Source organism: Ranitomeya imitator, chromosome 5 (assembly GCF_032444005.1).
Source record: "Ranitomeya imitator isolate aRanImi1 chromosome 5, aRanImi1.pri, whole genome shotgun sequence".
NCBI classification, from domain to species: domain Eukaryota; kingdom Metazoa; phylum Chordata; class Amphibia; order Anura; family Dendrobatidae; genus Ranitomeya; species Ranitomeya imitator.
In genome coordinates this window covers 350,411,088-350,433,339 of record NC_091286.1, presented here as the reverse complement: position 1 = coordinate 350,433,339, position 22,252 = coordinate 350,411,088, and the positions used below count along the sequence as shown (strand labels likewise).

Sequence of the window (22,252 nt, the reverse complement as noted above, 5' to 3'; positions counted from 1 at the left end):
TTGGAAACATAATTTTTTTTGTTAGGACGTTATAAGGGTTAAAAGTTGACCAGCGATTTCTCATTTTTCCAACAAAATTTACAAAACCATTTTTTTAGGGACCATCTCACATTTCAAGTGAGTTTAGGGGGTCAGTATAACAGAAAATACCCAAAACTGACACCATTTAAAAAACTGCACCCTTCAAGGTGCGCAAAACCACATTCAAGAAGTTTATTAACCCTTCAGGTGCTTCACGAGAACAAATGCAATGTGGAAGGAAAAAATGAACATTTTACTTTTTTTCACTATAAATTTACTTTGGAACCAAATTTTTTTTTATTTTCACATGGGTATCAGGAGAAAATGGACCACAAAATTTGTTGTGCAGTTTCTCTTGAGTACGTCGATACCCTGTATGTGGGGGAAAGCCACTGTTTGGGTGCATGGCAGAGCTCAGAATGGAGGGAGCACCGTTTTACTTTTTGAACGCAAAGTTCACTGGAATCAATGGTGGCTGACATGTCACATTTGGAGACCCCTGATCTACCTAAACAGTGGAACCCCCCCAATTCTAACTCCAATCCTAACCCCAACACACCCATAACCCTAATCCCAACCCTAACCTCAACCATAACACACCCCTAACCCTAATCCCAACTATTAACAGTAATCCCAATCATAGCCTCAACCCTAACCACAACAATAACCCCAACACAAACCTAACCCTAGCCCAACCCTAACCCTAGCCCAATCCTAACCCAAGCTCTAACCCTAGCCCCAACACTAACCCTAACCCTGGCCCTAGCCCAACCTTAACCCTAATGAAATAATGGAAATAAATAAAAAAAATTGTATTATTTTTACTTAACTAAGGAGGTGTTAAAGGGGGGTTTGATTTACTATTTTTTTTAATCTTGATCGCTGTGACAGGGTCTATCACAGCTATTAAAATGAACCTATAGGATAAATTTCCTGTTGCCGGGTACTGGCCGGCACATCTCGGCGGATGCACTGCGCATGCGCCTGTGATTTTCTTCCTGGAAGAAGCTGCCAGGGGAAAGGATCGGGGGATGCAGGAGGGTCTAGGAACATTGGAGGTACTGGTGGGCTCGGAGGACCCTATTTCTCTCTCCTTTGATGTGCTAGATCATATCAGAGGAGAGAGAAATTAAATGGGAAATCAGACCTTTTTTGCGGTCGACGTTATTCCAGGAATAACGGTGATCGTAACACTGGGGTCAGTAAAAACCGACCCGAATCATTTTCTCTGGGGTCTCAGCTACCCCCGGTAGCCAAGATCCTGGAGAATTTCCGATTCTGGGGGGGGGGCGCTATACCCTTATTTCTCAGCGCTGTTAAAAAGCAGCGCTGAAGAATAAGTACCCTTAACTGCCGCCGTTAAACGATGTATCGGCGGTCATTAAAAGGTTAAATGTTTTGTAACAGAGCTTCAGATCCATGACTACAGTGCCGGCAAAAAAAATCTTTACACTTGCGCAGCAAAAAAAAACTTTACATATAAAATCCACATCATAATTTCACTTTTTAAAAGTGTACAAAATGGGGGAGATAATTAAAAACGGTCTAATATTAAAGCTGGCTTTGTTACAAATATCAACCAATCAATGCTCAGTTTTCACTTCATTGGTAAAGCGAAAGCTGCACTCTGATTGGTTGTTATGTGCAGCTCAGCCAGTTTTGCTATTAGGCAGTCTTTTATTATCTCCCTCGGTTTTTTATTATCTCCCACAATGGGTCGAAAGAAGCTTAAAATGGAAGAGAAATCCCGTGTCTGCTCGAGAAGGGGGATTCGGTGATTGCTGTAGTTAGAGATCTGGGAGTGTCAAGAGAAGCAATTTATCAACTAAGTTGATAATTTGTTGATAAGTTGTTAATTAACAGTTGATAAATTGCTTCTCTTGACACTCCCAGATCTCTAGCTACAGTAATCACCGAATCCCCCTTCTCGAGCAGACACGGGATTTCTCTTTCATTTTAAGCTTCTTTCGACCCATTGTGGGAGATAATAAAAAACAGAGGGAGATAATAAAAGACTGCCTAATAGCAAAACTGGCTGAGCTGCACATAACAACCAATCAGAGTGCAGCTTTCGCTTTACTAATGAAGTGAAAACTGAGCGTTGATTGGTTGATATTTTCAACAAAGCCAGCTTTAATATTAGACAGTTTTTTATTATCTCTAACATTGTGTACACTTTTAAAAAGTGAAATTATGATGTGGATTTTATATGTAAAGGTTTTTTTTGCTGCGCAAGTGTAAAGATTTTTTTTGCCGACACTGTACTTTTACACAGCTATATAGATAAAAGGGTGACCCATCAATGTAACCCCTTTTCCACATGTAGACCCAGTAGCAGACCAAAGTACTTCCGATATCATAAAACACCAGTAGAAATCATACAGTATCTAGATGGAGTATAAAAATTTGCCTCTTAAGAAGCTCAGAGCATTTTAGTTTCCTTAGTTGCCTTTCTTTCTGGTTTATAGCATGGCGGGCTCTCCTCTTTTAATGACCGTTCTGGTGAATAGACTTGAAATATTTGTAGAACTATAAAGTTCAGCACAAGTTCTGCTATAAGGCATTCAGCGGTCAGTGGTTTGTTCTGGAGTCTATACTGCTATCCCTGAATATACAGATAGAGATAGCAAGTTATCTGAGCAAGCACATATCTCAGTGAGAGCAGAGATTTAGAGACCTGCTGTGAAAGTTGATGAGTTATAACTGTATCTCTTCAGAAGATGAACGGGATAAGCGCTAGCTGCTGTATAGAAATCAATCTGGGGAGAGCTGATTGGAATGCTATGAGTTGAATCCTGGAATGTAAGTACTGCACACTCTCGGCCAGGGTCTAGTGGCCGAGCATAATGAAAACAAGCTCTACACTATAAAAGACTAAAGCTGTTATTGCATGAGAATAACAGCAGATAGAAATAGCAAGTCAGTAGCTTATTTCCATGTTCTCTAACTAATTAAAGCAATTTAAGATCTTGAGAAAGACTGAAAAAAACATTTATCATACTTTTCCTCTTCTGCAAGTTCTTAAAGATTTGCCTTGAATTAAGATGAAAGAACAATTTTCTTTTCAGAAACACACTTGTCATTGCCCAGTATCTAGTGTTTGAACCCTACTGACTTGAATAGAGATGTGCTACGATGCCAGACACAGCCCATAAACAAGTGTAGGACTATTTCTAAAGGTAGAGAAGGTTTGGGGGAATCAAGCTCAATTTTGTAATCAAGGACAATCACTTTAAATGGAACTTCTTTTAGCATAAAATAGTCATATTGCGGCCTAAGGTTTTATTATAGAAACAATAGATCATAATTTGTTTAATTCTTGGTCTTTATGACTGCATAAGTACATTACAGCTTAAAGTTTATTTTATACATTTAATCTTTACTTTTTTTTAACAAAATAGATAAAATACTGTTCATATACTTACAGAATTATTTGGTGTTTAAACAAATTGTTGGAGACGTGTTTACAGGAATTTACGACCCATCAGATACCAGACAGATTCTTCAAAAGGAAATCGAAAGAGCCATTTTATTGAAATCAGAAGAAAGTAAATTGCTTCCCCATTTTCCGTGGCTCAATAAAGTCAAACAGCTATTTAATTTATCTCTTGTAAATTCTGGTAGGTTTGCCAAATATATCTGCAGGATTTTTTTTATCTTGATTTGTGTACTTAATGGACCTTAATGGAACATCATTATTATTGTGTGGCAGCAAAAACATGATCTAATTACATGATTATAAAAACAATACGGCTTTGAAATTGTATAATTAAATGTATAAGTATTTTATTTCTATGACTGTAGTTAGGTTCTTCAGTTCTTCATTTTCAGTTGAAGCTTTGATATATTTGCTTTGATGGGGCTATCTGACCTACAAGATGTATTCTACATGACATGAGAGTGACACCTAAGCTGTCACAGCCATTTGGCCATCAAATCAGTATGCATATCCCAGGTTTATGGAATGGGGCCATGTGAGTCTCCTTAAAATCAGAGCCTGGCAACTAACTAAGATCCAGTTCTATGCCAGTTCTGATCTGTGTTCAATATATGTTATACGTCAACTTAGAGTAGTGAGTGTAACGCATATTTTTAGAAGGATGCGTAAGAAAATGTGTATTCTACATGAATATTTTATGCTATTTTTCCTGAAATTAGAAAAACATAAAGACATATTTACCAATCTAAATGTTCTAGAATTCTCATACAAATTGTTTAAGAAACTGCCTTACACGACTTGCACCATGTTTATTTATTTCACTTACATAGCACCACTAATTCCACAGCGCTTTACATACATTGTCATCACTGTCCCCACTGAGGCTCAAAATCTTAATTCAATACCAATATGTCTTTGGAATGTGGGAGGAAACCGGAGAACCCAGAGGAAACCCACACAAACACGGGGAGAACATACAAACTCCTAACACATGTTGTCCTTGGTGGGATTTGAACCCAGGACACCAGCGCTGCAAATCAACAGAGCTAACCACTGAGCCACCGTGCTGTCCCATATTATGTGTTTTAGACACTTTCTGCACCTGTCTGACAAGGGGGCTTAGCCATTCAGAAAAAGGAGAGGATTAGCATGTAACAGTAAAAAATGCAGCATAATTTGGCTACAGTTTTTGGCAAAAATTAGCCATCTAATATGTAGTGTAAATGTAGACTTGATGGTCCTAAAATATTCAACATTTATTGAACAGCATAAAACATAATCATAAATCCGACGCATTTTAAGACTGTCTAGTGTAAAGTTGCATTATCTGAGAATTAGACAGTATTCATAAAAAAACTCAGTCATTAGGATTCTAAAACATATTAGTCATGTAGTGATGGTTCCATCTTAGGTTTTGCATTGCTTGTAGTTGGAATATTATCACACAAGATAAATGAGCAGAAGTTACAGCACATGGCAGCATTTATTCACTGTTACTTGGAAAAGAGAAATCCATCTTTTTAGTTGGCTTGTCTGAACTGTGATGTAACAAACGCTAAACATATAAGATTATATTTCGTCATGCAGATTTGAAGATCTTCCCAATGTGATACAGTTTACTATTTCTTTGTGTGCTTAATGCAGTATAACTCCTCGGATATACTGTATGCCATACCATTTTGTACATATCTATTTTATTTCATTACAGGTGTAATAGTTGCAGGACCACCCGCTTCTGGAAAAAGTTCATGCATTAGTGTATTAATTCAGGCACTTAATCATATACAAGTCTCTAGTGGAGAAGCATCCCATAAAATTGTGAAGGTTCATCCTCTGAGTGTGGACAACAGGACTCTGATGTTTGGTGGTCAAAACACATCACATATGTGGCAGGATGGAGTTATTAGCTATTTATGGAAGAAGGCAATTCGGGTAAGTTTTTTTTGCAATTTAGGATACAGCAATAATTGATGCTGGGGTGTATGGCAAAATAAATATGTGGTGTCATATGACTTTGCCATGTGCCTAAGGATTTAATTAGATGTTAAATTTTAAAATGATACTAGTCATCTTTCACATGCTTACGTTTCCTCATTCTCTTAAATTAAAGGGAATCTTTCACCCCCAAAATCGAAGGTGAGCTAAGCCCATCAGCATCAGGGGCTTATCTACAGCATCGTGGAATGCTGTAGATAAGCCCCCGATGTATCCTGAAAGATGAGAAAAAGAGGTTAGATTATACTCACCCAGGGGCGGTCCCGCTGTGGTCCGGGTCTGATAGACGTCGCGGTCCCGTCCAGGGCCTCCCATCTTCTTACGATGACGTCCTCTTCTTGTCTTCACGCTGCGGCTCTGGCACAGGCATACTTTGTCTGCCCTGTTGAGGGCAGAGCAAAGTACTGCAGTGCGCAGGCACCAGGAAAGGTCAGAGAGGCCCAGCGCCTGTGCACTGCAGTACTTTGCTCTGCCCTCAACAGGGCAGACAAAGTACGCCTGCGCCGGAGCCGCAGCGTGAAGACAAGAAGAGGATGTCATCGTAAGAAAATGGGAGGCCCCGGACCGGACCGCAACGCCCATCACACCAGAATAGAATCGGGCCCACCCTGGGTGAGTTTAATCTAACCTCTTTTTCTCATCTTTCAGGATACATCGGGGGCTTATCTAAAGCTTTACAGAATGCTGTAGAAAAGCCCCTGATGTTGGTGGGCTTAGCTCACCTTCGATATTGGGGGTGACAGGTTCCCTTTAACTGAAACATCTATATGTCTAAATGTTTCCACTTCTAGAATCACTGTAATTCTTGGCTTTGGTTTGATGGCCCTCACATCGGGGGCTTATCTAAAGCTTTACAGAATGCTGTAGAAAAGCCCCTGATGTTGGTGGGCTTAGCTCACCTTCGATATTGGGGGTGACAGGTTCCCTTTAACTGAAACATCTATATGTCTAAATGTTTCCACTTCTAGAATCACTGTAATTCTTGGCTTTGGTTTGATGGCCCTCTGAACAGTAGCTGGGCTGACAACTTCAACAGCGTACTTGGACCAGAGAATGTAAGTACAGTACCCAATATTACCAGACTTAAAACATACAGGTATCCTTCACAGTTCTATGTGATTATATCAGATTTGGAATTGTTCAATTAGTCTTTTTTTCCTTCCTTTCTTCTCAAATTTGTTGTCTTACGCCAGTTTTGTTTGTCCCATGTGTTCAGCTGGGCATCTATGCAGGAACAATGCAAAATATTGCTGTCACTGCTCTCGTAGACTATGATTATTGGTTTATATTTATACTATTATTATTTTTTTAGGTTTTACAGCTTCATAATGGTGACTTCTTGGAACTTCCAGAAAATCTAAAATTGATTTTTGAAACAACTGATTTGCAAACAGCTTCACCTACAACCTTGACAAAAGCCGTGAGTGGAACCATTGTTATTTATTAGAAGCCTTTCATAAACTTATAGCGCAATCATCATTTTAATTTTTATTTCATAAATCAATAGTACACATAAAAATAAGCAACTTTGTAATATATCTTATCTGAAAAATGTACTTCTTTCCCTGCCAAAATTTATCAATCATTGTTGAAATTTTCAATTCTGAGGTAAAATCTGTAGTCAGTGAAGACAGACTTTCCCATTACTGTAATGAAAGATGGCAGCTGCTACTAAAGAGATTCTATCTAGATATGAGAGGGAGTAGCTCTGTCTCCAGCAACTGTCATCTCCTATCTCAGTAATGGGAAAATCCGTCTTCTTCACCAAATACAGATTTTGCCTCAGAATTGAAAATTTTGATAATCATGATCAACTCTGGCAGAAAAAGAACTGAATTTCTCTGACAATATATTTTACAAAATTGCTTATTGTCATACTGTATGTACTATTCATTTATGAAATAAAAATTAAAATTGTGGTTATCCTTTAAAGAAAATTGCTTATATTTTATTACTTATTATATTTTAGGGGGTATTATATATTGAAGCTGAAGCACTTGGGTGGAGACCCCTGTCTAAAATTTGGCTAGATGGAAGAAACCAACAAGAAAATGCTGTAAGTTTAATGAGAATACAACACATTGGTTTTTATGTTTAAGCTTAAATTTTAAAAATGGCCATCTTCTAAGATATACAGACTTCAAGATTATCACGTGCATAGGAACGCACAGTCATGATAATCTTGCAGTGTGTGTGGACCTTGTTAGTCTACCATCGGTTTCTGAGAAGGTAAATGAAAAAGTGACATTCAATGTATCTTCACATCCTGTTGTCACTTTTGAAATCTATTATTCATAACAAAAAAAATACAGAAAAAATGCTTGCATTCCTGATAGTAAAACAGTATTAACAATGTTTTTTCTTTTTACTGTCATAAACTGATATATGCTTGTATATCATTTCTCCATGAATGCATTATAATTTTATGTGCACTTGTATTTTTAATACTTAAATATTCTATCTTTAGGTTCTTTCAAAAGCTTTCTACCGGACTTTGGACCCTATCTTCAATCTTGTTCTTCATGATACCAAGTAAAGTAACTTAGTTGTGAAACATTTTACACATATGCTATAATCTGGATCAAAGTGTAATCCTCAAAAACCCCATGTGGACAGTATGATTCCACAAATGGTCAGCTAAATAGAGAGGAGGAGGAAAGAGACCTATTGACCCAAGCTAGAACATTGAGAGAAGAGGACAGCAGTATACATACTTCTGTTTCATCTATCAAAGGCCAAAGACTCAAAAAGGCTACCTCGGAAAGACTTGGCACAAGCACCTATGTCTGGCAGATTCTAGAGGATTACTGATCTTCACTCAGGATCTGGTCTTACAACGGGGTACATTAGATTGATTCCATGGAAGAGCTGCTTTCCAGAGGAGCAAACCAGAGGCAGGAAGGGATAGCAAGCAGGGTAAAAGCTGAGAAATCACATCAAGGACAAAGTTAGGAGGCAATTGGGTGGTCAAAAATCAAGCCAGAGTCAGAACACCGAAATACAAAACAGCACACAAGAGCCAAGTAACAGGCAGCCAAGCCTAGCAGAAATAACTAATAACTGGCAGCTAGGGACTGTCTGTTGGAGTTTTTATAAAAGGGAACCAATGGCTCCCAGCAGAGAGCAGATTACCTACCTGCTCACTGCAGCAAAACACAAGTGTATTGCAAAGAGAACACTATTCTCAGTTAAATAAAAGCTAAACCTCCACATGCTGCCAATGCTCAGCACTAACAGTAGTGTTAGTGTGGCGCTGCCTAGAGAATAGGGCAGTAGTTGCAGCAGTACGTTCAGACACTGATGTGACATCACAGGGAACACTCACTGAGCTCTGAACCTGCAGCTAAATAAACATGTCAGAGAAAGCAGGTTTGGAAAATTAAAGATCAAAGAGAAACATCAACAACAAACAATGATATGCAACTTAAATCTCTCTGGATACATGGAACGCCTGCCAGGGCCGTGGGGCACTCGGTACCGGGTCCGATACTTAAGGGGACGTGTCACAGCAGCGACCCGGTCCATGGCCCTGGGCACCCATGTAAAAGGGATATTGATTAAAGTTTATGTTTGTAATGCCACCTGTGGTATTCAGTCAGTAGGGACCGACGCTGCTTAAAGGGGTCCTCTAGGGTGATGGTTTGGCAGCTAGATGGTATAACTTCCCACAGGTGAAGTATGTCCCCAGGGCACCCGGTGAGTAAGTGAAGATGGTGAGAAGTGCAGTGAAAAACGAGGACACAGGTTTGCAGTCTCTTTACCTGGTTTACTGAGGCTTCAGGCAACCGCAGTCCAGGGCACCAGATCACAGGACAGGCAGGGTCCGGCCGGCTTGGAAGCGAATCCAGAGTCCCCTTCACCAGGTGGAGATGAAAGCCTTCCTCAAAGCGCGGTGGTATTGTAGTCCCTTACTGCCTATGGCTTCTGATAAGGTCCTCACAGTTCCTCTCTGTCCCCTATAAAGGTTAGGACACAACCCGTATGACAGGTGAAGGACTTTTTTATAGAGTCTCTATCACAACCGGGGCCCTATATGTATCACTGTGTCTCCTGAGTGTAAAGGCGGACAGGTAACTTGAAGTTCAGCTGTCCTGCCGGTTTTAGCTATGCCACTTAGAGTTCAGCATGGCCATGGTCTTCCGGCTACCGGAATCTGTGCCTGCCAGGGAGGTAGCTAATTCACTGCTCTGCTCCGCTGGTATCACTCTCCTGTGCCTTTTCTCTTCTGCACACTTTCCACAAGTTGTTCTTTTCCTTTCTGTTCTCTTTCTCCAGGGGCTGTAGTACCTCAGACTACAGGGCCCCTTCAGACCTTCTGACACTCTATGTCTGTCTGCACTCTCCTCTGTCTGTCTCAGACTGCTGTCTGGCACTAACTGAACTCTCCCCTCCAGACCAGAATGTATTTATAGGGGAGTTCACCCTAAACCAGGTTTAGAGCTCCCCCTTCTGGCCTGGAGCATGAACGTGTTGTGTGTATGTGATTACCTGGTAAAAGATGTCCTTCATCACTTCCAAGCGTGACATCACTCTCTCCAAGGGGAAAGCAATGCCACTGTGATGACCAGGACCCTGTGGCGTCACATACACAGAAATATATCTACATTTTATCCATGAAAAAGTTCTATATATACTTAGAAAAAATGCATACTTACCGTATATACTCGAGTATAAGCCGAGATTTTCAGCCCATTTTTAGTCCCCCTCTCGGCTTATACTTGAGTCATACCCAGGGGTCGGCACGGGAGGGGGAGCGGGGGCTGTCTAATTATACTCACCTGCTCCTGGTGCAGTCCCTGCACATCCCTGCTTCCCAGCGCCCCAGCTTCTTCCTGTACTGAGCGGTCACATGGTACCGCTCATTACAGTAATGAATATGCAGCTCCACCTCCCATAGAGGTGGAGCCGCATATTCATTACTGTAATGAGCTGTAACAGTGACAGCTCAGTACAGGAAGAAGCTGCAGCACCAGGGAACAGATGTACAGGGACCGCACCAGGAGCAGGTGAGTATAACGGGGACGGGAGCACTGAGTGATAGTCAACTGCTCCTCGTTCCGGGCGCCGCTCCATCTTCTGCAGTGACGCTCAGGTCAGAGGGCGTGATGACGTGGTTAGTCTGCCTGTACGTCAGTGCAGAAGACGCTGAAGATGGAGCGGCGCCCGAGCGAAGTCAGGTGAATATTAAAAGTCCCGGAGTCTGAGCGACGAGAGGTGAGTATGTGATTTTTCATTTTTATTGCAGCAACCGCAGATGGGGCAAGTGTCTGTATGGATCATCTTATGGGGCCATAACGTTTGTGCAGTACTATATGGGGAAAGTGTCTGTATGGGGCCATAACGTCTGTGCAGCACTATATCGGCTTATACTCGGGTCGGCTTATACTCGAGTATATACGGGTATATTGTTATAATTTAACCATTAAATATGTTGATATATAATGTTTTGCTGTAAAATGCTTTAGATTAGTGTTTCATGTCACTAAAAAAACGGAAATTTTTATTGAATTTAGATTCATTTTTAGTCTGCCTGGCTCAATACATTTTACATTCCTCCTAACCCTATAAAATAGACCCTATAAAAAAAAGAACAATATATTTACAAATGTTTTTATATTTATTCATAAGGGCAATTGTTCCAGTAACAGAAGTCGGCTTGTTTCATTCTTTTACCAACTTATTGACTGTCCTGCTTAATGATAAGGCCCAGAGTATTGGCGGACAGCTGCATATTGAGAGACTTTTCATCTTCTGCCTTATCTGGTCGGTAGGATCACTTATTGAATATTCAGACAGGAAGAAGTTCAGTGATCTTCTAAAGGTCTACACATCAGTGTAAGTGTAATTTATGCCTCATATATCATTTATACCTGTCATAATATTATATTATCAATATCTAATACTCCATCCAAGATTGAAAATAAAATGTCAAGCAAACCACAAACATATCTTTCCATTTATTATTATGCATTTTTCAGTGCAGAATTGACACTTCTTCATGTATCATTTTCAGCTTGTAGTCAGTGGTGGACAGCACTTATCTTTTGGGAAATTTCCCTCACAGGCTTTACAAAGTCTGTTTGTTGCCTTTTAGCAAGATACTGACAATATTTTAGCAGTCACTGCAAGGCCTGATTCAGAAGTCCATATTTCAAGTCATTGTTCTGTGTTTTTCACAGCTAGAACTCATACTAATTATATTCAACTAGATGGTGGCCTGATTCTAACGCATCGGGTATTCTAGAATATGTATGTATATATGTATGTATATGGCAGCCACATAGTATATAGCACAGGCCATGTAGTATATAGGAGCCACGTAGTATATAGCAGCCATGCAGTATATAACACAGCCACATAGTATATAACACAGCCCACATAATGTATAGCACAGACCACGCAGTATATAACACACGCCACACAGTATTTAACACAGCCCACGCAGTATATAACACAGCCCATGCAGTATATAACACAGCCCACGCAGTATGTAACATTGCCCATGTAGTATATAACACTGCCCACGTAGTATATAGCAGCCACACAGTATATAACACAGCCCACGTAATATATAGCACAGCCCACGCAGTATATAACACAGCCCATGCAGTATATAACACAGCCCACGCAGTATATAAGACTGCCCACGTAGTATATAGCAGTGTGGGCACCATATCTGTAACAGGGTCTACCAAGCTGGGGTACCTCTCTCAGTACCACCCCGCATTTCAGGAGGTCCACTCTGCTTTGGTTGGAGTCTGAATGAAGGACGCTGGCTAGAATTGCTTGGTTACATGGGCACATTTAAAAGATCACTGCTTCTCCACGTATTTCCAGTCTGACAAAACTTTACTCACAGGACACAGAATACATCACACTGATACAGAGGGTAGGCCAATAGAAAAGCGGCAGGCCAGACATATATTACAGTAGCCGCAGGTGGCTGGAGCCTGCCGATATTTACTGTGGGAATTACAAAGGTGGGGGGAGGACAAAAGGGGAATATCGTGTCCCCTCTGCCCAGGGGCGCAGCCTGTGGGCTGATGCATTAGGGACATGCATCTCACATGGAACCTATTATCCATACATATAACTGCACAACATATTCTGGGTGCTGAGTGGTTCCATAACACGTAATAATATCCCTGTTAAAAAAAATAATAGTTATATACTCACCCTCCGGCATCCAGCGAAGCTGTCCCGACGCGCGCGCAGCTGCCGCCAGATTCCGTTCCCAGAGATGCATTGCGAAATAGACCGTTAAGTCTTCTGGGTAATTTCGCAATGCATCTCTGGGAACGGAAGCTGGCGGCAGCCACACACGTATCGGCAGACGGAAGGTGAGAATAGCAGATTTTTTGTTTTTTTATTATTTTTAGCATTAGATTTTTTTACTATTGATGCTGCATAGGCAGCATCAATAGTAAAAAGTTGGTCATACAGGGTTAATAGCAGCGTTAACGGAGTGCAATACACCGCGGCATAACGCGGTCCGTTAACGCTGCTATTAACCCTGTGAGCGCTGACTGGAGGGGAGTATGGAGCGGGCGCCGGGCACTGACTGGATGGAAGTAGGGAGGGACAAATTCTCTGCCGGGCTGTGCCCGTCGCTGATTGGTCGCGGCCTGGCAGCCGCAACCAATCAGTGACGCGGGATTTCCCTGACAGACAGACAAAAGTGCCCCTTAGACAATTATATATATATATAGAGGTGTCTATTCACATGTCCAAGGTCTTTTTCTCCTTCGCCTCATTGGGGGACACAGGACTGTGGGTGTATGCTTCTGCCGCCAGGAGGCTGACACGAAGTAAACATAAAAAAAGTTTAGCTCCTCCTCCATCGTATACACCCTGACACTGGCTACCAGAGAATCCAGTTCATGCTTAGTGTCTGTATGAGTGTTAGGATTTGAACCTGTGACTCTTTGTTTGCTAGTCTGTTCCTTTGCTTGAGGAGCTATTCGGAACTTGCTTGACTTCTGCCTTAAACCATATGAACTTCGTCTGGGATAGAGATCATTACCTGCCCTGCTGATTTGTCCCAGCCCTGATTGAGCTTGATTGGACCTGCTATATATACCTGGCCCTGTGCAGCTTCCTGTTGCTGAGTATTTTGTGTGCTCAGTCTAACTGAGTGAAGCAATCTCTGAGCTCCTGGTTGGAAGGTGTCTTGCTGGCATCTCCCTGCTTCTTATTGATATTCTGCTGCTACTACCCTGAACTCCTGCTGCTCATACGGACTTTGTGCATGTGTATGATCCAGGCCGACCCTTGCTCGGGCTGGTCCCTGCATCTGCGGATATATTGAACTGCCACTGCCATATATTGCATCTCCAGAGGCCTTTCCACGGTCCGATCACTAGAATACATCTGCTTCGGCCACTAACCTTCAGTCCTGTATCGCCAGTAACGTGACAAGGAGACACACGTCTAGGTCCGGATCCCATGGACCCTTGTTTCAACTTCATATGGATTGAGAGGGGCGACGGACCCTTTTGAGGGTCCGATCTCCCCAAACCAGCAGCGGGCAAGCACGTGCAAGTTTTTCCTCCATGTATCCTTTCCTGCAACGTGGGATTGCATGCCGGACTTAGCCCTGACCACCCTAAGGTACTCTTAGACCATAGGCTGTACAGGAGCCCACAGATGTTCGAGCATTCCCCCTGATTCCTACACCTATGTTTTACTGCGGTGATAGAGGGGTGGTAGATGGTCCCTCTCCTAATCCCTGGCGGAATATGGAGCCAGGGTTCCTGTACCGTCAGGCTTTCGGCTCTCTCCACTATATTTTGTAATGCTACAGCTGCTCCTCTCCTTCAGAGGAGTACAGCTTGCAAATGGAGGCGGCAGAAGAAGGGGGGGCTCCGGATTAATGCGTTTTACCTTAGGGTCTTCACACCGTGCTGCGTCAGCTGTCGCCGGCAGCGGTGTCGCATCCCCCATGGGCCACAGAGCTCCGGTCGGAGTTTTGGGCCCCGGCGCTTGTCGGCGCCACAGCGGTCCTATGCAGTCGGCGCCGCGGTCATCCAGAGGCCCAGGACCTGGCCTTGCGTCCCGGGTGCATTTCCAAGTCAGTCTTCGCGCTGAGGCAAATCTAGGTCCCGGCTTCAGCCTGCTGCAGGCCGCATGGCACTACAACCACGGCGCTTCCGCCCCTTGGGGGTAGATGAGATAAAAAGGGGCACTTTTCTTGCTTCATTTGGTGTCGGTTCCACACTGTATGTGCGGGGACACAGGACTGGGGTAAGTGCTTCTACCCTCCAGCCTGACAGCAGAAGCTTTGTTTTTTCCCAGTATAAGGCCTGGGTTGAGCATATCAGTCGCTATGTCTAGAAAAGTAAAATCTCACACGGTTCTATATACCGTTTGTGTAGCCTGTCGTTCTGCCTTCCCGCATGCCCAGAGCAATCGCCTCTGCGAGGCCTGAGACTCCGAACGCGCCCAGGAGCCCCCCCCCCACGAGCTCCCCAGCAATCTCCCCGGCAATTTCTCCTGCCCCTCAAGGGGAGGCTGGGGTGGTTCCACCGGAATGGGTCACCTCCTTGTCGCAATCCATGGCATCCCTAACTGAAGCAATCAAGTCCCTTCAGACCCCGGCGGTCAGGGCCAGCAGTCCATCTGTCTCGGAGAGGGCCTCGGTGTCTCAGGAATCTTCAGCCTGCAGGGGCCACGCTCGCACTAGACAGACATGTGGAAAGCGAATTCGCACAGCGTCGCCCGGGCCGTCAGGTGCTTCGGCATCCTGGAGCTCCGTATCACGCTCTCCCAACCCCAGCAGAGAGCGGGGAAATTGAGACAGACTATGAGCCAGAAGGGTCCCTTAATTTGGAGACTCCTGGGTTTCAGGAGTCTGTAGATAGCCTGATTGAGGCTGTCAATCAGTCCCTGGGGATAGAAGACAAACTCGCCTTATCCTCAGATCACAAGGTTTCATTTAAGTGGGCCAAACGGGCCCATAAGGTGTTTTCCTCTCACCCTGAGTTTGAGGACCTGATTCGGCAAAACCGGGAGCACCCAGACAAGCGTTTTTCAGGGCAAAAGGCCTTGAAGGCTAGGTACCCCTTTTCTGCTGAGCTATGTAGTAAATAGGCAGAAACTCCTTCAGTAGATCCACTGGTGTCCCATTTAGCCTCTAACTCTTTGTTATCCCTTCTGTTATGAAAGGCAATTCAGTACCACAATGGACATAGCGGTCAGAGCACATACAGTGATCTGACAATGACCCAAAATCATAGAACGAGCTCTGAGACGTGGGAACTCTGCAGACCGCAATCCCTAATCCTCTCCAAACAACACTAGAGGCAGCCGTGGATTGCGCCTAACTCTGCCTATGCAACTCGGCACAGCCTGAGAAACTAACTAGCCTGAAGATAGAAAATAAGCCTACCTTGCCTCAGAGAAATACCCCAAAGGAAAAGGCAGCCCCCCACATATAATGACTGTGAGTTAAGATGAAAAGACAAACGTAGAGATGAAATAGATTCAGCAAAGTGAGGCCCGACTTTCTTAACAGAGCGAGGATAGAAAAGGCAGCTTTGCGGTCTACACAAAACCCTAAAGAAAACCACGCAAAGGGGGCAAAAAGACCCTCCGTACCGAACTAATGGCACGGAGGTACACCCTTTGCGTCCCAGAGCTTCCAGCAAAAAATTAGACAAGCTGGACAGAAAAAATACCAAACAAATAGCAAAGAAGAACTTGGCTATGCAGAGCAGCAGGCCACAGGAATGATCCAGGGAAAAGCAAGTCCAACACTGGAACATTGACAGGAAGCCAGGATCAAAGCATTAGGTGGAGTTAAGTAGAGAAGCACCTAACGACCTCACCAGATCACCTGAGGGAGGAAACTCAGAAGCCGCAGTACCACTTCCCTCCACCAACAGAAGCTCACAGAGAGAATCAGCCGAAGTACCACTTGTGACCACAGGAGGGAGCTCTGCCACAGAATTCACAACACCCTTCCTAATGGCTCGTCTATTAAGGATCCTACGGATCGTCTTATAGAGAGCTTGACTCGTTCCATTTTTTGAGGCTTCGAGTTCAGCACTTTTTCCCTCTTTTGTGGCAACTTGGGTTCCTAAAGCTATGATGTCTTGGTCAGAGTCTTTAACAAAGGCTCTTCAAGAAAAGGATTTGCCAGCGGAGCTGGCAGAAATGTCAACTCAGATAGCGCTTGCTGGAAGCTATCTGATCAATGCATCCTTTGATGCTGCTGACTGTGCCTCATCTGCAGCGGCAAATGCAATTGCCATTAGATGGGCCCTCTGGTTAAGAACATGGCGGGCAGACTCTACCTCTAAGAAGTCTCTTACAACCCTACCGTATCAGGGGGGTCACTTATTCGGAGAGAAGCTGGATCAGCTTATTTCAGATCCCACAGGAGGGAAAAGCAAGTTTCTTCCACAGCAGAGGATTAGACAGCCTTTTCGTTGCCAATTCCAGGCCCGTTTCAGACCCTTTCGTGATACTAGATGGGCTCCAGCAGCGGGCTCTGCTGCGCAGGGTCGACCCAATCAGGACCAAGACAATCGGATCTCCTATACGGCCAACCAGGGGGGAAGAATGCGTTCCCCGCCAACTAGATCCAGAGGATCTAGGACTCAAAGGTTTTCGGCCAAGTGACTGGAGGCCTCCTCGGAGTGCCTCCAACAGAGTAGGCAGACGTCTACTTTTGTTTAGTGAACATGAATTCCCATAGCAAATTTTATTATAACAATCTTAAAAAACACACCAACCCAGTGCTTATTGGCAGAACAATAAATCTACCAAAAAAATAAAAATTGACCAAGGTCTAGCGCGTACCCTACAATGACCTTTCCTGTCACCTGCCTTGCTGTGGAGGTTGGCACCCTAATAACGATTTTTTGGTGCCACCACTCAACATGGACTAACCCTCACTCCCCTATCTCACCCTACTATGCAGGTGGGAAAACAATGATATATAAGAACAGAAATGAAGAAAAGCAAAAAAAATGGTCAAAAAAATCCCAAAATACCCCAAAACACAATATATTGCAATTAGCAAAAAAGACAGGAGTAGGACAAATGTTAGGATTGTCCCAGGGTTCCAGCCCCTGTGATACACTAATCGCTAATTGCTGCTAAATTGCAGTGGGTATGCTACCAGATATGCCACATAAACATGCTAATTCAGCATGAAAAAGAACTATTACCCATACCACACATCATTACCTCCTATACACTGTCTAGCTGACGTGAACACGGATATGTATCAATTGTCAGTCTAACAAACGCCCCTAGATGGGGCTAACAGCATCAGTCATTAATCTAAGATGTATGCCTAACAAAAATAATGATACAAATTGCCCATCAAGATGTACTGAGCCTGGCTACAGGATATATCAATAATATAAGCAATGATGCGTGTTACTTATCAGGGTATGTTGCGCCTCAATGCGTTTCCCCGTGGTACGGTTCATCAGGAGGCCCGTCAAACATGTCAGATACCAGATGTCATGGATAAGTAGCATAACCGGCGGTCCACAACGGGTGGAGTTAAATACCCCCGTTCATACGCTTGCTCCAATCAGCGCCATCGCTAATCAATGATGGCAAAAAGCAACCTGGGTAATAAGTTATTTACCTGCCATATCCCAGACGGTCATACTGCTTCAGCGTGGGTTTAACCCTACTGCGCATGCACGGAAGTCTCCGTCTACTCCCGATCATTCATGCGTTTCAGGTTGCAGCGTGCACTCCAATCCCATGCGCATGAACGGAAGTCTTACCTCCGTCTATTGTTGATGCCTCATGCGTTCCACGCTGCAGCTGCAGCCTGCGTTCCAGCCTACTGCGCACAACCGGAAATGATGTTCCATATGCAACAATAACATAGATGCTGGAAGCGACCTGCTTCTTAACTGGTTCCGGTGCGCCCAATTAAAATAGACTCCCCGGACACCTAGTATTACAGAGCGGCAGTTTAGGGTTCCGATGTCACACGTATGCCGCCAATGCATACCTTATTAAACATCTAGACACCCGGACAAATAATATACCCTAACCCGTTTATCAAACGCACTATGTACATATACTCATATATATAGGAGCATATGCGACCCCTTGCTGGCTTATAGATCGCAGGGAAAAAGCAGAATTATTAAACAATAATAAAGATAAAACGTCCAATGTAGACATAGACATCTTTATTTTTGATAAATGCTCCCTACAATGTGGCGCATGTACAAACATGCTAAAAACATGCAGTTTTAACAAGAAAATATTCACCCTCACACCTTTCCATAAGGCACTCAACCCCAAACCACCCCAATATAATCAGAGAAAGGGAACCATTAGATGAAGCAAAGCACGTATATGAAAGATATTCATTGAGCCCCTTAGGGGACAATGATTGTAATCTATACATCCATTCTGTTTCTTTCCATTGGATGGCTTTATCCAAATCACCCCCTCTTACTTTAGGTCTAATCATTTCCACCATATTGAAGGTGATTTCTTTCAAGTTGCCCCCATGTACTTCATTCATATGACGAGCCACCGGGGTGTCTCACTTATTTCTTATATCTCCCACGTGCTCGCCTACCCTTACCCTTAGTTCCCTAATCGTTTTACCAATGTAATCTTTCGGGCAGGTGCACGTGGCTTTATAGACCAACCCGGTGGATTTACAGCTCCCGAAATCTCTGATATATAGGTTTCTCTACCATTCGCTGCACTGCAAAAGGTCTTACACTGTGTCATCATTACACATCTGGAGCAATTCCCACATTTAAAAAAAACATTTGGTTTTCTATCAAGCCATGTACCTTCCTTTTTGGGTTTTTCATATAGACTATGGACCAAGGTATCCCCTATGGTCCTCCCCCTCCTATACGTGATGCTAGGTTTAGAGGATATCAAATTACTCAAATTAGGGTCTGCGAGCAGAATGCCCCAATGTTTCTGAAAAACCTGAAAAACCCTTTCCGACTGCCCGTCATATGTACCAATCATTCTGACTATTCTCTCTGTTTCCTCCCGATCTGTTTTAAACAAGAGAGACTGTCTATTGACTGTCAGCACCTCCCTAAATGGACCATCTAATACATTTTTAGGGTATCCTCTCGCCCTAAATGTGCCATACAGATCTTCCGCCTGTTTTCTGTACACCCCCACATCCGAGCAGTTCCTCCTAATGCGCAGGAACTGCCCTTTTGGTATTTCTTTTTTCAAGGGCACGGGATGATGGCTGGTCCACCGTAATAAATTATTGGCCGCAGTCGGTTTCCGAAAAGTGCATGTCTCAATACCTCCATCCTGCCCTTTTGAAATGGTCAAATCCAGAAAATGTATACTATGCTCATGGTACTCAGATGTGAATCTCAAACCAATAGTGTTGATATTAATGACCTCCACAAATCTACAGAAATCATTTGCAGAGCCGGACTAGAATATCAGAATATCGTCGATATATCTGGCCCATAGATTAATAACCGGGCTCCACCATGCCTCCTCATCTCCAAAGATAAGTGTTTCCTCCCACCAGCCCAGGAAGATGTTAGCGTACGTGGGGGCACAAGGGCTCCTCATCGCTGTACCCCTGAGCTGGTGGAAGTACTTCCCATTAAACAAGAAGTAATTGTGGGTCAGGACAAACGACAAAAGGTTCTGGATAAAGGTATTATGTTCACCACATTCCACCGCTCTAGTCCTCAGAAATTGGACCACATCCTTCCTACCATTCTCATGTGGGATGCAACTATACAGCGCCTCCACATATATTGACGCTATATCATTACCCAGAGTAATCCCCTCCAAACTAGACAATAGATGGGACGTGTCTCTCACATGAGATGGAAGTAGTGTAACAAATGGTCTCAATACCCTATCCAGGTATACCCCACTGTTTTGTGTCAAAGAATCTATCCCTGATACTATCGGACGCCCTTTCAACGGCACCAGACCCTTGTGTACTTTAGGCAGGGCGTAGAAAGTTGGGATCATGACTTTTTCAGGTAACATGAATAAGATGAATACCAAAAGGGCAGTTCCTGCGCATTAGGAGGAACTGCTCGGATGTGGGGGTGTACAGAAAACAGGCGGAAGATCTGTATGGCACATTTAGGGCGAGAGGATACCCTAAAAATGTATTAGATGGTCCATTTAGGGAGGCGCTGACAGTCAATAGACAGTCTCTCTTGTTTAAAAGAGATCGGGAGGAAACAGAGAGAATAATCAGAATGATTGGTACATATGATGGGCAGTTGGAAAGGGTTTTTTTACAGGTTTTTCGGACACATTGGGGCATTCTACTCGCAGACGCTAGTTTGAGTAATTTGATATCCTCTAAACCTAGCATCACGTATAGGAGGGGGAGGACCATAGGGGATACCTTGGTCCATAGTCTATATGAAAAACCCAAAAAGGAAGGTACATGGCTTGATAGAAAACCAAATGTTTTTTTAAATGTGGGAATTGCTCCAGATGTGTAATGATGACACAGTGTAAGACCTTTTGCAGTGCAGCGAATGGTAGAGAAACCTATATATCAGAGATTTCGGGAGTTGTAAATCCACCGGGGTGGTCTATAAAGCCACGTGCACCTGCTCGAAAGATTACATCGGTAAAACAATTAGGGAACTAAGGGTAAGGGTAGGCGAGCACGTGGGAGATATAAGAAATAAGAGAGACACCCCGGTGGCTCGTCATATGAATGAAGTACATGGGGGCAACTTGAAAGAAATCACCTTCAATATGGTGGAAATGATTAGACCTAAAGTAAGAGGGGGTGATTTGGATAAAGCCATCCAACGGAAAGAAATAGAATGGATGTATAGATTACAATCATTGTCCCCTAAGGGGCTCAATGAATATCTTTCATATACGTGCTTCATCTAATGGTTCCCTTTCTCTGATTATATTGGGGTGGTCTGGGGTTGAGTGCCTTATGGAAAGGTGTGAGGGTGAACATTTTCTTGTTAAAACTGCATGTTTTTAGCATGTTTGTACATGCGCCACATTGTAGGGAGCATTTATCAAAAATAAAGATGTCTATGTCTACATTGGACGTTTTATCTTTATTATTGTTTAATAATTCTGCTTTTTCCCTGCGATCTATAAGCCAGCAAGGGGTCGCATATGCTCCTATATATATGAGTATATGTAAATAGTGCGTTTGATAAACGGGTTAGGGTATATTATTTGTCCCGGTGTCTAGATGTTTAATAAGGTATGCATTGGTGGCATACGTGTGACATCGGAACCCTAAACTGCCGCTCTGTAATACTAGGTGTCCGGGGAGTCTATTTTAATTGGGCGCACTGGAACCAGTTAAGAAGCAGGTCGCTTCCAGCATCTATGTTATTGTTGCATACGGAACATCATTTCCGGTTGTGCGCAGTAGGCTGGAACGCAGGCTGCAGCTGCAGCGTGGAACGCATGAGGCATCAACAATAGATGGAGGTAAGACTCCGTTCATGCGCACGGCATTGGAGTGCACGCTGCAACCTGAAACGCATGAATGATCGAGAGTAGACGGAGACTTCCGTGCATGCGCAGTAGGGTTAAACCCACGCTGAAGCAGTATGACCGTCTGGGATATGGCAGGTAAATAACTTATTACCCAGGTTGCTTTTTGCCATCATTGATTAGCGATGGCGCTGATTGGAGCAAGCGTATGAACGGGGGTATTTAACTCCACCCGTTGTGGACCGCTGGTTATGCTACTTATCCATGGCATCTGGTATCTGACATGTTTGATGGGCCTCCTGATGAACCGTACCACGGGGAAACGCATTGAGGCGCAACATACCCTGATAAGTAACACGCATCATTGCT

The 22,252-nt window shown here is 43.5% G+C and overlaps 1 protein-coding gene across 1 annotated transcript in view; it reads left to right on the top strand.

Moving 5' to 3' along the window:
* The window catches only part of LOC138637623 (dynein axonemal heavy chain 5-like), a 569,265-nt gene that overhangs the window by 327,428 nt on the left and 219,585 nt on the right, over window positions 1-22,252 (top strand). Inside the window, exons 51-57 of the mRNA XM_069726456.1 lie at window positions 3,449-3,641; window positions 5,169-5,392; window positions 6,424-6,510; window positions 6,768-6,875; window positions 7,425-7,511; window positions 7,923-7,987; window positions 11,084-11,290. Of these exons, the coding sequence (XP_069582557.1) occupies window positions 3,449-3,641; window positions 5,169-5,392; window positions 6,424-6,510; window positions 6,768-6,875; window positions 7,425-7,511; window positions 7,923-7,987; window positions 11,084-11,290 (971 nt within the window). The remainder of the gene's footprint in view (window positions 1-3,448; window positions 3,642-5,168; window positions 5,393-6,423; window positions 6,511-6,767; window positions 6,876-7,424; window positions 7,512-7,922; window positions 7,988-11,083; window positions 11,291-22,252) is intronic.